This window comes from Triturus cristatus, chromosome 5_2 (assembly GCF_964204655.1).
Source record: "Triturus cristatus chromosome 5_2, aTriCri1.1, whole genome shotgun sequence".
NCBI lineage: Eukaryota > Metazoa > Chordata > Amphibia > Caudata > Salamandridae > Triturus > Triturus cristatus.
In genome coordinates this window covers 1,002,809,575-1,002,825,257 of record NC_140588.1, presented here as the reverse complement: position 1 = coordinate 1,002,825,257, position 15,683 = coordinate 1,002,809,575, and the positions used below count along the sequence as shown (strand labels likewise).

General features: G+C 43.8%; 1 protein-coding gene across 1 annotated transcript in view; it reads left to right on the top strand.

The window, feature by feature from the left end:
* Positions 1 to 15,683, top strand: part of ARHGEF9 (Cdc42 guanine nucleotide exchange factor 9) — a 1,163,048-nt gene that overhangs the window by 1,041,285 nt on the left and 106,080 nt on the right. The window contains exon 12 of the mRNA XM_085608275.1: positions 10,845 to 10,974. Within this exon, the coding sequence (XP_085464401.1) occupies positions 10,845 to 10,974 (130 nt within the window). The remainder of the gene's footprint in view (positions 1 to 10,844; positions 10,975 to 15,683) is intronic.

Genomic DNA, 15,683 nt, shown 5'->3' with positions numbered 1-15,683 from the left:
TTTAAATTAAGCGAGGATGCTTGGGCGGAGTATGTTAAGACACACTTCGCAGGGAGCATGGATAGCACAATACCTACATTGTCAACTCTAGCAGAATCCTTTACGGAAAATGACAATAATCAGGTTTCTAAATTGGGTTTGTGCAAATCACACCTAATTGCCCATTAAACTTGTGAAATGAGAGATGGGGGCTGTGACATGAAGACCTCACACCAGAATATTGGTGGTGCTTGAAAAATGTCCCATCTGAGGAGCTTGTTGCTCCACAAGTTAATTGGTTACAGCTTGAGCAGAAGTAAACCCCCGCAACGAGGAGTGTGTCCATTGGGGAAGCTTGTGTAAATAAGATGCACTTCTGCTATGTGCATTACATGAATTCCATGAATAATGAATACTCTGTCTCACTCAATACCTCTCTTAATATGTCCTCTAACTCTACTCTCTGACTCACCTCAAACCGAACTCTACTACTAGGATCTCCAAAATAAGCCTTTCTAGACTCTTCCCTCCTCTATCCCTCCTTGGCTCACCGCAAGTCTCCTTTTACCACTAAGATCTCCCAAACAACCATATCTAAATTCTTCCCTCATGGATCCCTTTTTTGACTCATTGCAAACCTAATTTTACTACTATGATCGCCTTAATCCATTTCTAGAGACTCTTCCCTCCTCTACCTCTCCGTTTACTCATGCAAAACCTCATCTTAGTATCATGATCTCCCAAATAACACTTTCTAGACTCTTCCCTCTTCTATCCCACTATTATCCTATTCAATCCAACTAACAGACTCGCATGTCCAGTGCTCAAATGAGCTAATATTTGCCTATACTAATCAACCGCTAATCCTTTTTGGGTTCGGGAGTAGCCTGCTGTTCACCGAAAAGCACTTTGACACCCCGTCAGGTGTAGTAAGCGCTATATAAATACAATTAAAGTTATCTCAGGATGGATAGTACTGTTTGAGTTGTGAAAGACTGAGCAAATTCAAATGTAATAAGTATCATGTTCCAGTCCATATTTCTAGTAGATGAAGAAATTAGAATCTCCAATTTGTGTCCTTCAGATATTGGCATTGGTAACCGTATCTGGTAATAAGTTTATTTTGGAAGAATGGTGGAAATAGACATTACGATTACGTTACGATGTTAACCCACACGAGGAGTCACAGTATTAAAGGATTTCTTCTTTAGTGTTATAAAAATCTTTGAGTTTACAAGATTTTTGGTTTACCTGGTTTATTGGCTACATTATACTCAAATGTGTCCATTAAAAGTTAGGGTCAACTATTCAGTATGATTTAGGTATTAGACACCTGCTACATACTTTTATGAGCTGCTGTTTGTTAGCAGAATCCTGTTTTGGAATGTTAGATTTCTCAAATTATACATCTTACACTTTCATCTGACCAATATTGCATATTATGAGATTTGAGTGAAACTGAACAATTTAAGAGATTTCATTTTTGTTGATACTTGTATGTGCTAGAAACCTGAGAGTAAAGCACTGAAGGAGTGAGACAACATCCCAGATGCAGGAGTAGAGAGGGAAATGACGCATAAATAAGCATAGAGAGGAAATGGTTTACCTATAATAAGGCAAAGTGGATAAACGTTGGAAAATCTAAGGCGAATGAATTGTATATGCAGTAGGAATTTAAAAGAGTGTCATTTAATCTAATTTCACTAAATTTTACATTTTGCATAGGGTGCCATCTAAGGTGTTTCTGAAGATTACTAAATTCTTATTTTGTTTTTTTCCCACTCTGATACCAATCATAGTCAGGAGGATATTTTCATAAAGGCTTCCTCCACCCAAAAAATGGAAAATGTGTAACCTCTAGGCCACATAAATTTGCAGCACCTCAAGAAGCAAAGAATTAGGGCTGAACAAAAAACACCAAGCCAAGATGAAGCTCACTGTCGAACAACGCGTTTAGCACTGTGATGATTTACCCTCAGCTAAAAGCAAATAGCTCCTATCTAACAACAAGTCCAAAAAGACAATTAAAAGTGCTAAAGCATCTTTCTTTGCTAATATCTATCGAGAGCCAACATCTTTAAAAGAGGCTCCTATTGTCAGTCAAATATCCTTCTCTTTAGCCGAATGCAAGCAGTTTGCAGATTACTTTGAAACCAAAATCAATAATATTGACAGCCCTTGCTCATTGATAAAGGTCATTCTGATCCTGGATGCAGCAACGTATTATCACCACCTATAGCTCCACAGCACCTCACTTAATTATCCTCCTTAATTGATGAGGAGCTGCTAATGCTGGTGAAGGCCAGCAAGCCATGCCTGTCTGGTGCTGATATTGTTCCACCTAAGATGTTTAAAAATCTTTTGTTGGATGTTCTGGGATTTACAAAGAATATCATCAATTCCTCCTTACTTTCTAGAGCTGTATGATATAAGTTAAAATAGGCGCACAGATGATTTCTGTTGGTAACAAATCACTCTTGATTCATAAAAGGTGGATAACTTGAGGCTCACCTCCCAATTACCGTATATGGCCAAGCTCCAAAAATGTGCTGTGTTCAATCAATTTACAAAGTTTATTGAATCCTACAACTAATGACGGCGGTCCGGATGAACTCCACCTCTGTGCTGATCAAGAGGTACGGGCTCCCCTGATTTTACTGAATTGTCGTCTGCATTTGATGCCATCGACAATCGGATTCTGGATGCATGCTTGACTGAGGGTGGAATTAAAGTTCAGATCTCTCATGGTTCCATAGCTTAATAATCAACAGGGTTATTTCAAGTGCACCTTGGCTCTTACCTAGGGGCCTGATTTAGAGTACAGTGAATGACCCACTCTGTCGCACACATGAAGGATTACCCATCCTGATTATTGCATGCGCATCATATCCAGTAGCACTTACCTTACGGTGGATGGAATATTCATCTTGTTTGTGACGGTGTAACCCATTAGTCAAACTCTAAACCAGGCCCTAGATCTGTAACTTGCGGTGTCCTTCAGGGTTCAGTTTTGTCACTTGAACTTCAACCCATATATGGGAGCTTCGGCCTTCCTCATTCAGTCTTTTAATACCTCATTGTTTATTTATGCCGACAACACCTAGACTATACCTCTAACTTTAGTAACTGCCTGCACAATGTCAAGACAAGGATGAGGCAGAACCAACTCAAACTTCATGGTTAATCAAACTGAAATCATGGCACCGTGTAAAGACTTTCCAGTTTACAAATTGTTTTTTGTCCTCCCAGCTTGGGTGAGAAACACATGCCTATGCAATGTGTAACATGTCTAGAAGTCACATATGACTCCCAACTTACTTTGTCAGACCGAATAAATTCTGATGTTTTTTCAACTTCCTTCTGTTGTAATTCGGTCTATCTTGATCTTCTTGCAAAGTCTATTGGAACACTTCATCTGGTCCAACATGCAGCAAGTAGATAGTTTTTTAACTTGAGAAGCTTTGACTCGGTCTCTTCTGCATTAGCCCCATTGCACTGCCTGCCAGCGAAGAAGAGAATTCTCTTCAAACCTGTCTGAAGAGGACGTAATTATATCACAGGTACATGCTTTGGCATTATGCATGCTTTAAGAAAAGCATTTCTTTGGATGCCGCTTCAATCAAGGAAATACCTGGTCAAGTCTCTTATAATTAGTTGCCTGGACTATGGGAATGCGTTAATGGCCTCTATGAATGAAGGACTGTTCTCAAAACTTTAGGTGGTTCAAAATACTGCAGCACGTTTGGTATGCCATCTCCCACCTCTATCGCCTTCAGCACCCATCCTAAGTTACCTACTCTGGCTGCATGTACAAAGCGTTCACGATACAAACTTCTCTGTTTGGTCCAGAAATCCCTTTATGGCAATGGACCTCAGTACCTACAGAAAAAATGTAAGTGGTATGCCCCGCTAGGAGACTAGGGTCCTGCAGGAAACATCTGTTACACCCTCACTGGATTCGCACCCTCAGAAATGGGGCCAGATCATTTCCATATCTAGCCCACAATACTGGAACAAGCTCACATTACATCTCCGTGTAAATACTGACCATAGACTATTCAAAAAAGCTCTTAAAACATGGATGTTCCAACCTTGCTTTAGTTTATTGTTCTAATACCCTTATCCGTAACTCATGTCTGAAGATACGCAGCGGCGCCTAGAGACCCTGTCAGGGTGATTTGTAGCGCTAAACAAGTACCAATAATAATAATAAATACTAATGTACTTTTTGGGCAACATTTGAACCGGATCTCGAAGAATCTCCCACTGTGAACCAATAAGTGTCCTCCGATCAATAAACGTCAGTTATTAGCTGTCCCCAAATTCCATGATGCCACTCTTGGTGGCAGAGCCTTTTCTGTAGCTGTTGCTAGGCACTGTAACTCTCTGCCTTCTCACCTGCGCTCCCAGTCGTCTCTTCTGGCATTTAGAAAGTGACTAAAAGCACGAATGTATTCATTGTAATCGTCTGCGATATCAAGAGCAACTTGACTGTTTTTGCATGAATCAATTGTATGGGTATTTGATGCTCGTTGCAAACTACTTGAAAATAAATAAAAGACGCCCTTGATCTTGCCCCTCCTGGTACAAAATGGACCAAGCACTGTAGCACAACATGTCTTTTTCTCTATAAGGCATCTGATTCTCATGGATATATCTTGCCCGCCAGTGCAAACTTGCCGCAGCCAACATGCCTATTGGTTTTCCAAGATTCCACCTCTTTTCCTTCCACTGAATGCTATCAGACCTCTTTGCGAATCACTTTCCGGGTTTTGTACCCAAAAAAGTCTTTGTGCTATGATTTCTTAAGATCTCCAAGAATTCTTCTCTCTGTGAGCTATCTTCAATCCTGAGGGTCCAGCAAATGAAAGGGGGGCTCGAAGGATGCGATCATATGGGAATCGTTACTCTGACCATGTTTGGCGTATGGGGGTGCCCAGCCTACTTTGCACTCTTCATTAAACATCCTACTGTTACCTAATGTATTTTTTTTTTTATTGTGTGGACCTCTGGAAGTTTGAGTGCTAGGATTCACCTGCCACTACCCTTGCATCTTCTGGTCTCAAGGTTCCAGAAGGCAGCTGCAGGAGGAAGATAAATAAACAGGGCCCATTAGTCATCGCTCATTGCATTGGCCGTCACTCTCAGCAGGACATAGGAAGCTTCTAATGTACTAGTGATATGGCAGTGAGTCAACCTTGTGAAGTCATCAGACACCAAAGGTTTCACAATCTCACTTTTGCTAACTGTAGCATTTTATTAAATGGATGTAGTTGCAAAGATCTTTTCTTTTCTTAAAAACAAGGTCTCGCTTCAACACATAGTGGCCACACTCTCTCAAACTCCTCTGCCCATGTTCCTTGAGAAGGCACAGCAGTTGCAGGCAAAGGAATTATGGTGGCTGATAAAAATGTAGATTAGTATGTTTAGAAAAGTAATTCAATGTAAACATCTGCTTGAAGGCAACAAGCTCATTATTCAACATGCAACACATAGTTGTTTATTCAATGTTTTTTTTCCTATATAGCCCGTCATTAATTTGTCATCATTTTCAGATGGGGTGTGGGCATAGCACTGATTTAGAATTGTATTTTCGACCCTCTGTGGTATAAAAATAGTAATTTCAGAACATAAAATCTTCATTTTCAAAATGTATTGACTACTACAGACTATCCACCGGTATTTCTGAACTGCAATCCTCTCTCATTTAGGGATAAGGGTGGAAATTCTGGCAACTCATTTGAGGCTGTCCAAGCAAAAGGCAACACGCTGAAACTGTGGAACCCTTCAAATTTTGTTGACAGTCCACCGGTACTCTTTAAATCCTGATAACAGACCAAAAGTGAATTTGCACCCCCAAGGCGTTCAATTGAACTTACATGTCAGAATGGCTTGTGAACTGGGTCATTCAGGTGTCAGAAATAGTAGGATTGTCTAGTACATCATTGGTGTGGACATCATATTTAGCAAATCGAAGTTCTGATTCTTGTTTTAGGAACCTTCTTAGTTCATGGTTGCAGTAGGGGTCCCCTTGTAGGCGATCCACTAACCAGATACACTGGAAAATAGAAGAAAGTCCAACTGAATCGACCTTGTATGTGTTTATATACAGGCAGATGTCTTTAGCATGAGTGTGTCCTGTGACTTATTTGACAAAATCCCCAGAAGCAGACATATTACTCCTGTACTCCTGGAAATTACTATAACTTGGCCCTGGAGAAGAATCCTTCCCATGTGTAGAGTCACATTCCCAGAAAGGATCTTCTTAATCCAATGTGAGAGGGCATGAAATAGACCTAAATAAAGCATGTCGTGAGAGCCGATGTCCCCATTAGATTCCTTTGCGATGGATTAAAAAAACATTACCTGTGCATCAAAGAACACATTGAAAAAAACAGCAATTCAAGAGGCTGTCCTACACCTGGCACTAGTGAATTGTTTTGTGTTTTTGACTGAAAGGTATAATACACGAAACTGACTGGTGAGCTTCAGCTTTCAATAATGCTTCATGCGCACCTATCTTCGACACTGATCGGGCCATCATTTTCTAGTCGTACCACAGGAAGTTTCTACAAATTCTAATGAAGTTGCAGTAAGTTTACTTTGCGTCAAATGATAGAGGATTAATTTTACAAAAGTACCAACTCGAACCCTCACCTAACGTCATAGGAGCCGTAGTCCTTTAAAAACAGGTTTACTGCAATAGCACTTTGCTGTCCTCCAGAAGTATGAATACGTCAGGAAAGAGATGACCAAGCTTCGACCAGGTCCAAGGTCCCTGGATCCTGTGTGTTCTTCCCTTTGATTGCTCTGCAGGGATTAAAATCAGTTAGGGAGCTTCGCTTGTCACATGGAACATTCTGGTCATGTGACTCCACTATCCGGAGCCTGCTCTCCCAATTAAACACAAAGTGAGATCTAAGTTCCCTCACTTCGAAGAACGAAAGGTTCCAACCAAAGACCATGGAGCATAGGACTCCCACTTCTCCAGACTAGCTCACAGGAATAATTGAAATTTAGAACAAAAATCTTATAGCGGTCCTTGTAGCTTGTCAGCAAACACCCAATCCGTACTTAAAGTGGTCTTCAGTGCCGGCACTGCTTTCTCCTTGCCTACCCTCATCTCATTTACATTGTGTACATGGCCGCATGTGTTACCTGAACTTTGTAACTATATCTTTTTACTATTCTAAGTTTAGCTTCTCCATGTGGTTGTAGTTCTTCATCTTCTGGATCTACTCATCTCCCAGTTTCCTACTGCACCCCTCCTCCTTCGGTGTAGCTATTAATGATGCAGCAGGTGCAGTGGCACCGGGCGCGAGGGGACCCATTACCCTTGCCTGCATTAGTGACATGATACCCTTGCTGTGCCTTGTTCTGCATCGTTAAGTCACTAATAAACACAAATGTAGTGTGCAATCTAATAGTTTTCTAGCTCACTGCTCCTTCCCCCCTTCATCAAGGTTTTACATTTCGCCACTTGGGCTTTCTTCATAGTCCTCATGCATGATCACCTTTACCCATAGATATCAAGCAGAATGGTGTAGGGATGTTCGACACTCTCAAGAAAAAGCCATGTTTCCACTGGAGCGCTCCCCATCAACTTTGAGATGCTCCGACCTTTTTGATGGAACAGTCTTCTGGCTCAGCCATTCCCTCAGCTTGTCTCTTTGAGCCCTGAAAGTACACTTGATGAACATTGAAACCTTTTGTTGACTGCTCCTTCTGCCAGGTGGCATTATCCCTATGGGATCCCAGCCATAAAACAGGAAGTTACCGCCAGTATTGGGGTGCCCCACTGACATTCTTGACATTACCTCAGAGGAGGAGACTTTCAAAGGTTGAAGCTGTTTAACATATGACATTTGTCTACCATCTACCGTACAAAACTGAATAAAATAAGGAAATAAAATTAGATTTACAAAAAGTGTGGAAGGTTAGACAGGAATATAACAGAATTAGACATGTATTTCACCCCCACCTTTTGTTGCTTATGAAACATGGAGCAGATTATAGTTCTAGTCTAAAGGGATGCAAAAGGCTCATGGGTCCATTTCAGAATTCTAGGGATTTAAAAGTTGGATCAGATGTCCAAAGGATACCAGGAGTACCCAAGGACCCGCAGTAGATTTTCATTGTATTACATTAATGCATGTTGCGTATCCACCCAGTGGAAATTGTGTGTGTATTATTGTGACCCTGGGGTACATTTGACTGTTTGTCTCTTTCTCCACCTGGAAATATTCTTCCTTGTGGACGAACCGTTTCCCCTAAATTGCCATTAAAAATTGAGGTCTTTCCTCACTTAACAGCCATCCTAAAATGGACAGCCCGGCCGTCTCTATTGCTATCGGGGTCAGGACTGCCAAATGGGTTTTTGTAATTGTGGAGCCCCCGCAGCTCTGAGGACTACATCCCTGAGTATGGCAGCAGAATCCAGAGGAGGGCATATCTGACGCCCCCCTCTTTTCGGCATATGTCCTACCATAGCCCCTCTGCAACCGAGGCACATGCTGTCTCCAGTGTTTCTAACTATGCTAAAGCCCCTTGTACCTTTATCCAGTCTGGGCTTTGGAATTTGCATCTGTTTAGAGGGGCAGAGCAGTGTTTCACTAGTGCAAATGGCTGCCAGCTGTGGAAACTGGCACTTGTGTTTGGGGTGTAGGACTTGCTGTTCATCAGCAGACTATAAGCGAGGAAAAGAAGGCAAAAGAGAGTAAAGTTAAACAGAGACAAAGGGAGAAACGAGGCCTGCAGGAATGAGACAAAGAGACCAGGCTAGCAGCCTTCGTGTTCACCCCCCAGCGGGCTCCTGTGAAAAACTGCATTTATGATTTTTTACCCAAAGTAATCATTGGCCGACAGATACCTCCACGCAGACCTGCTGCCGGGGATCGAAGCCACCATATTGGAGTGTCTTGCATTGCCTGTAAATTTTCTTAGCTGTGATCAGCAGCTATATTTCCTCTGCGCGGCAAAGACTCCTCCATTTTCTCATTAGTTGTTCGTCAATATCTGCTCTGAGTAAATCATAAATTATGGAATTATGAGGGTAAGTGGCGGGTCCTCTGAACCTGAAAATAACCTGGACAGAAGCAGACCTATCACATCGACTTCAGCATCCTTCCTGTACAAGGCAGACCACCCAGCATCCTTGCCATCCTGTGGAGGAGTGTGGCTCAATGGTTAGAGCGGCAGACCCTGAAGCAGAGTTCTGGCCAGGGACCAGGGTTCGATTCCTGCCTCGGCGGGGCTCGGGCTTAATTTCCTCGGACCTGTCTATTCTCGCCTCGGTGCCTATTCTAATCACGGGCCCCACGCTGCAACTCTGGGCAATAGCTTGCTTAGCCCCCACACCGGCCCCAACAGCGCTAAGGATGCCTGGCTTCAACCTGGGGGTGCCCAGGAGGGGACACTTCACAGGGAAAGCCAGGAGGGGTTCCACAGCGGTATGAGTATCAGCGCCAGGAAACCACAAAAGGCGACACCGCAAGGTGGCTGTCTGGTGACAGTGCGCTCTATAAGTACCTTGACATTTACATTTACATTTATGGGGCGTCGGTGCCTTTTATTGTATCTGTCGACACAGAAGGATAACAGAGCATGGCGTCCATTTAAAAGAAGCAGAGCACTCAACTGGGCTCTCTTAAGCACATAATGCTAATATGTCAGAGGAACGTTAATGCTACATGAACTATACCTGTAGATCAAAAAGGAATGCAACGAGCATGAATATTTAAGAGGTGTGCCAGCAAGTGGATTCAACATTAGGATGTGAAGGTGGACACTTTAGTCTTTCTCTTTATTTATTTTTAATGCACCAACATGTTTCCTTATGGTTCTTTGCGGTCTGCCTTTGATAAGAGTAGAATGATGGCGGTCGCCGACTCAAATCACATCTGAGCCCGTATCGTACATTGTTCCCTGGGGGCTCAAAGGGCGTGTGCGCCCGCTTTGAGTGGCCGCGCGACACAATGGTATTACTGAAGGGGGCGGCCAACGCTTGTGCGTCCCCTTCTGCAATACAGATATCACTGGTGCACATGTTGTACCAGCTCTATAATGAGAGGGCGTTCCCTCACTGCATGGGGTCATGGCCCCATGCAAATGAAGGAATCACTTTGCCTCTGTGCCCATGTTGTATTACCAATGTGGGTGCAGAAGCGAATATGCCTTGAAGAGGTGCACTGAAAGTGCGCCATATTTGTAATATGGCCGCTGCTCTCCATTGATGCAACTTATGGTCCTTCTTGTGTGCATTTTTTGAGGGCAGAAAGAGTAGTTCCAATGGATTTCTTGGAGAGCTGAGTCTCCCAGGTAGTGATTGGCAGGTTAATACATGGTATTGGTGACCATGTTTACTAGTCAAAGATGGCTGCACTGTTTAACATAAAGCGTATTGAACCTGGTTCATTCAGCTTCCCAAAATCCCTTTGGGAGTCTGTAGAGATCAGTTTACGAAAATGTGCAAAAACAAGACCCTTTTGATCGAGTATATTCTGTTAATATCACAACCAAAGTGTCAAACGACCGATAAATGGGGCAAAAGAAGTGGCGGTTGAGGTAAAGAAGGCTTGGGTGGGAGAAAGCAATTAATTGATTACCCGCCTCAATTTTTGAAAATAATGATAGTAACGTTTATTTACACTGTTGATTTAGGTAAACATTGACAACCTCTGCATATGGTTTACTTCCAAATTACCCTATTTGAAATAATCTGAGACCTGAAAATGTTTTTTTTAATGAACTGGTGAAAATAAAATCTTTATTGCGCAAAGTCCCCCAAAACGGTACTAAGCTAATGACTGGGACGGTGTGCTTTGCAATCACCTTGTAATTCCATTGGGTCTTCTTGTATCTTGTAGCGACTACAGGTACGTGGCTGCCGCACTCGCGGTCATGAGGAACGTAACTCAGCAGATCAACGAGCGGAAGAGACGCCTGGAGAACATCGACAAGATCGCTCAGTGGCAGGCCTCGGTTCTAGACTGGGAGGTAAGATCTTTCCTTCAATCCCGGAGACATCATCTTCTGGTGTGGTCACCTGCAGGTTAGCAGCTCTAGCAACCTCTGCATAATGTTTGATGTCAGTGGCATCCTTAGAGCAAAACCTTTATGCCTTGGTTTGTATTCTAGACAGCCATGTGCCAGTATCATTTGCAGCCTTTCGTTGTTGTTATTGCTTTTGGTGGTAATCTGAGCTCTTGCTGACATCCTTTTTCATTATATGAATTTGTAAGAATACATTGAAAACCGAGTGGTTCTTTTCATCCCTCTACACAAGCAAACACCTTTTACTGAAGTAAACCTTTTATATAAAATTGCATCATGAATAGAAACAGTAAACTGTATGTCTACTCACAAATGGCTTTAGGCTCAAGTTGCAGCTGCCATGTATGGCTGTTGTCTGCTACGTAAGGCTGACGTGAGGAAGGACAGGTCTTAGCACAAAGATCCAGTTCTTAATTTGTGCCAGTGTGCCGTTAGAGGACTGGGACGGGATGAAAAAGAACCTCTCGAGTAAAATCTAGAAATAGGATGGTGGTGGGGGTGAAAGAGGCAGGAGCCGGAATAAAAAATAGGTTGCCTTGGCGTTCACCAGCATCAAAAATGTAGAGCTTCTACGCCTATTTGTTTTTATTTTTATTGAAATGTTAAAAAAAGAATTATAGGGGGAAATCCCCAGTGATTGAAGAAAACGACACAACTTTTAGGAAAAGTCCATGTAAAGAGGTGTTTTTAAGTCATTTTCATGACCCGTTAATTACTGAGGTTCATAGCTGCCAAGGTTTCCGATTGCTTATGTGTGACATTTTCATAATTTCAGTGTAATTATGAGGGACATTCAACGACTAAGAGTGCCACTTTATCGCATGCGAAATCAAGCAGTGAAGATGAGGGAAACATAAATATCAGAAATTACACCCATTTGAGCAACGAGAAACTCTAAGAAGATCTTAAAACTGCTGCAAAGCACCAGAAATGGAAGGGAACATTTAGTGCCGTCTGTGAGAAGTGTCTCTGCAAGTCACTGTCTGTCACACTCACTGGCTTAGCCAGGTGCAGACGCTCTGCTTTCGATGAGACACTCAGTCTGTAGTCACGATGGATGCTTAAGGGAGGAGATCTCAGTTGCAGAGGAACTGGTAGCACTGCGGTTGTTATGAGAGTTTGAGAGGCGTGCCTGGCAGCCCTGGCTTTTAAAGATAGTAAAGGACCACCTGCCCAGTTCTCCCAGACTCAGAGCATGTGTTGAAGTAAGACACATGTTGAAGTTCTGTTGCCAGGCAGCAGCAACAACAATTCTTGGGGCCCCTGACTGGGACTCTGATAGGCAGGAAATTGAACTTCCTGCCACAGCATAAGTCGTCTGACACCTTGTGCCGAGCGGGGAGGCAGAGTTACGATTAAACAGAGATTCTCATTGTCTTAGCCAGCCTGAGCCCACCCAGAAAGGGCCTCCTAGCTCCTCCCTGGCCACAATCAATTATGTTTGATGGCATCATGATCAATTTTACAGAGATAGCAGAGGATCTCTGCCACGTGGGACCCGGCTGACCACAGGATGCGAGAGGGGCCTCAGCACGGATCATGATCTCAGCTGCCTGATAGCTAAGCTCTGACACCTCAGCCGCTGTAACTTTTAGGTTCATGATCATAAGACTCACCCTGGTCACACACTCTTAAAATGAAAGTAAATTAAATTATTAGGACAAGTAGGTAGTGACAAAGTAAACAAAAATCTCACCCGCAAGCTACAGAACATCCAAAACGCCGCCACAAGACTGGTCCTCAACCTGCCAAGACATTGCCACATCTCCCAGCACCTGCGCACACACCACTGGCTCCCCATTGAAGCTAGAGTCACCTTCACGATGCTAACCCACGCTCACGACACCGGACCAGCATACCTAAATAGCGGACTAAAATTCCACGCACCCCAAAGGACCCTACGATTAGCCCAGCTCTCCTACGCCGTGGTCCCCCGCACCAGAAAGACCAGATTGGGAGGCCGCTCCTTCTCTTTCGGCGCAGCCAGAGCCTGGAATGACCTTCCACTCCACCTCAGACAGATAATATGGCTCCCCATCTTCGCAAGAAACCTCAAAACCTGGCTCTTCGACAGACCCCCTCCTTGATAGACTGGAACCAGCGAACCCTCCCCCCACACCCCGCAGCGCCTTGAGACCCTTACGGGTGAGTAGTTGCGCTTAACAAACACCTGATTTGATTTGACTGAAACAAAAGTAAATATCATTACTGGATATTGGAAAAAGTAGTGACACTTGCTAGAAGAGAGCAGAGCCATCATGGTACAGCTGGCCAGCCTGCCGCGACGACTCCCACCTGCACTGGGGACAGCGGCTGCGCTAGTCCAGGACTCGAGTCGACGAGTCACACTGCCACAGCATTCTGAGCATGACTGCTCAGACAGTGCTGAACTGCACTAAAGTGCAGGCTACCAGTGTACCACCACTCCAGCGGCGGCCCTGGTCATGGGTAATGGTGTCGTCACTGTCCATTATGGCAGGACACAACAACAGACAGTACCAGCAGTGGCGGGCTGTGTCCCTGACAAAAAAGAAACTGTCTGGCCTGGGCGCCGGTACCGCCAATGTGTGTCATGTGACAGTCTCAGCAGTATCTGTGGGCTGTCTCAGCAGTAACCATTGGCCATTTTCAGACTGACTCATTGAGTCGTCACTCGTGACGTCACATCAGTGAATCTAATGCCACTGCCTTGTTACATTGTAGCCTGCTTAAGCCAGCACAGAATTAGCTGAGCCAGCCCCCAAACCTGCTGCAAGCGGCGCAGACCGCGTGGGCTGCCAGCTTTTGGTCAGAGTGCTCATTTTGCAGTGCGGCACTATACGTGCTTGACTTTGCATGTCAGTGCAGCGATGCGGACCACCACACTGCAATGCATTAAGCTAAAGCCGGATGCATGGTACTTGGCAGGGCTGAAGGTTTGTTGACTACAGTTCAATATTTTTAGAGTCTCTTTTTCTGTACATCCTCAGCACTGTCTCCTACAAGTCTGGAACACTGAACATATTGTGTTAGTTTAGAATAACAGAGCAAAGGCAGGGCAAGTACCCTAGTGTGTGACATAGCTTGTTTTTGTCATATTTGCATATTGTGAGCTAATAAGGGCCCTGATGCACTCACAAAGCCTGAGAGACAGATATTCCTCATGGAATACAGGTTTCCTGTCTGACTTTTCGCCTCGAGGCTCATCATACCTGCAGTGTGGCTGTGCAGAAACCCTGGTGCTGCTGTTCCCTGTCTTCAGGCTTTGTAAGGCACTTAGGCTGGAGGACTGCAGGTCACAGGTCAGCAGCAATCAGTAGGCACGCGTAAGCATCCTCTTCCTAATCTAGTGGGCAAATCACATTTCGAAACACGACATGTTTTCAAGAAGCCTACCTGAAGAGGGATGCTGATTAAGGGTTCTTATCTGGCAGAAAAGCATTTTCAATCAGATGTCGGTACATTTTAATTAAAATTATCCTAATTGTGAAGTGTCCTTATTGCAACAGCATGGATTATATATGGCACTGGACCCATGCCAGGCTGCTCAATAGGTCTGTCTTGAGAATGCTGTTGTCGCCGGACGTGATGTGATCAACCTGAAAAACTGCTTTCAGGAGTATACAGAGAGGGGCGTTGGCGGTGCCCATAGGTTGGTAGCCAGGAGTCCATGTTTTGATTGGGAAGACGTTGTAAGGTTCCACAGTAAAAAGTGCTTCCCTTCCACGCAGCTGTGATTATTTTGTTTATTGATCTACCTGCCTGAGCCAGCAGCATTATGGCTGCCTGAGCTTGAACTTTCAGGGGCACACCCATGCCATTGTAATGATGTTAAAGTGTCTTCGATGAATAGATAATTTACAGTGTTTGTTTTTCTCTGGCAGCAGCACAGGTGGGAGGGGGGCAGCCATGAGGCTCAGAATCCTCACCAGTCCTCATTAACTTTAGAGTGCAGTTTTATGTTGGACAGGAGTTTGGGGTACCTGGGTCTGAGTTAAGAGTGCACCTGTCACCATACCTTATGCGATCAATAAAAAATTGCTTTCAGAGTACTTCTAAGAGAGGGGCTTAAGTTCCACCCATATGTTGGTTCTCCTGAGTGTAGGATTTTATTGGGCCGAATGTGTGTGCTTCCACTAAAAGGGCTTGTATTGCACTTTTTGGCTTGTGGTGAAGCTTATACTCGATACAGCTGGACTGAGCTGGTTATGGTGACAATGATCAAGGCTAGAGGCCTGATCTGCTTATTATAAAATGTTGTGATAATTCCTGATGTACTTATTGTGAAAAGCACATGTTAAAGTAAAGAGCCATTTGTGTGGATTGTTATCACTTTCTATTAAAGCCCACAGATAGGCATTTTGCTTCACAGAATTTCACAGATTACCATAGCAGGCAATGGTGTTAGTTACCCCATGTGACAAGAATTGGTTATAGGTTTTCTCTGTGAGAATCATTGTTAGGCCCTCTTAGAAGAGATCATATTTTTGCGTAGCCAACTGAATTTTTGCATACCTTTGTAATTTTATGACTGTGTGTCTGATGGTTGCCTTGTAGTAAAGCTTATACCCAAAGCTGTAGGCCTGAGTTGTTTATGGTGAGAAGCCAGATGTGGGTCCCTTGCTCACCGTGCCTTTGGATTCAAGCCTGGCTGATGAGGGGTGAAACCCCGA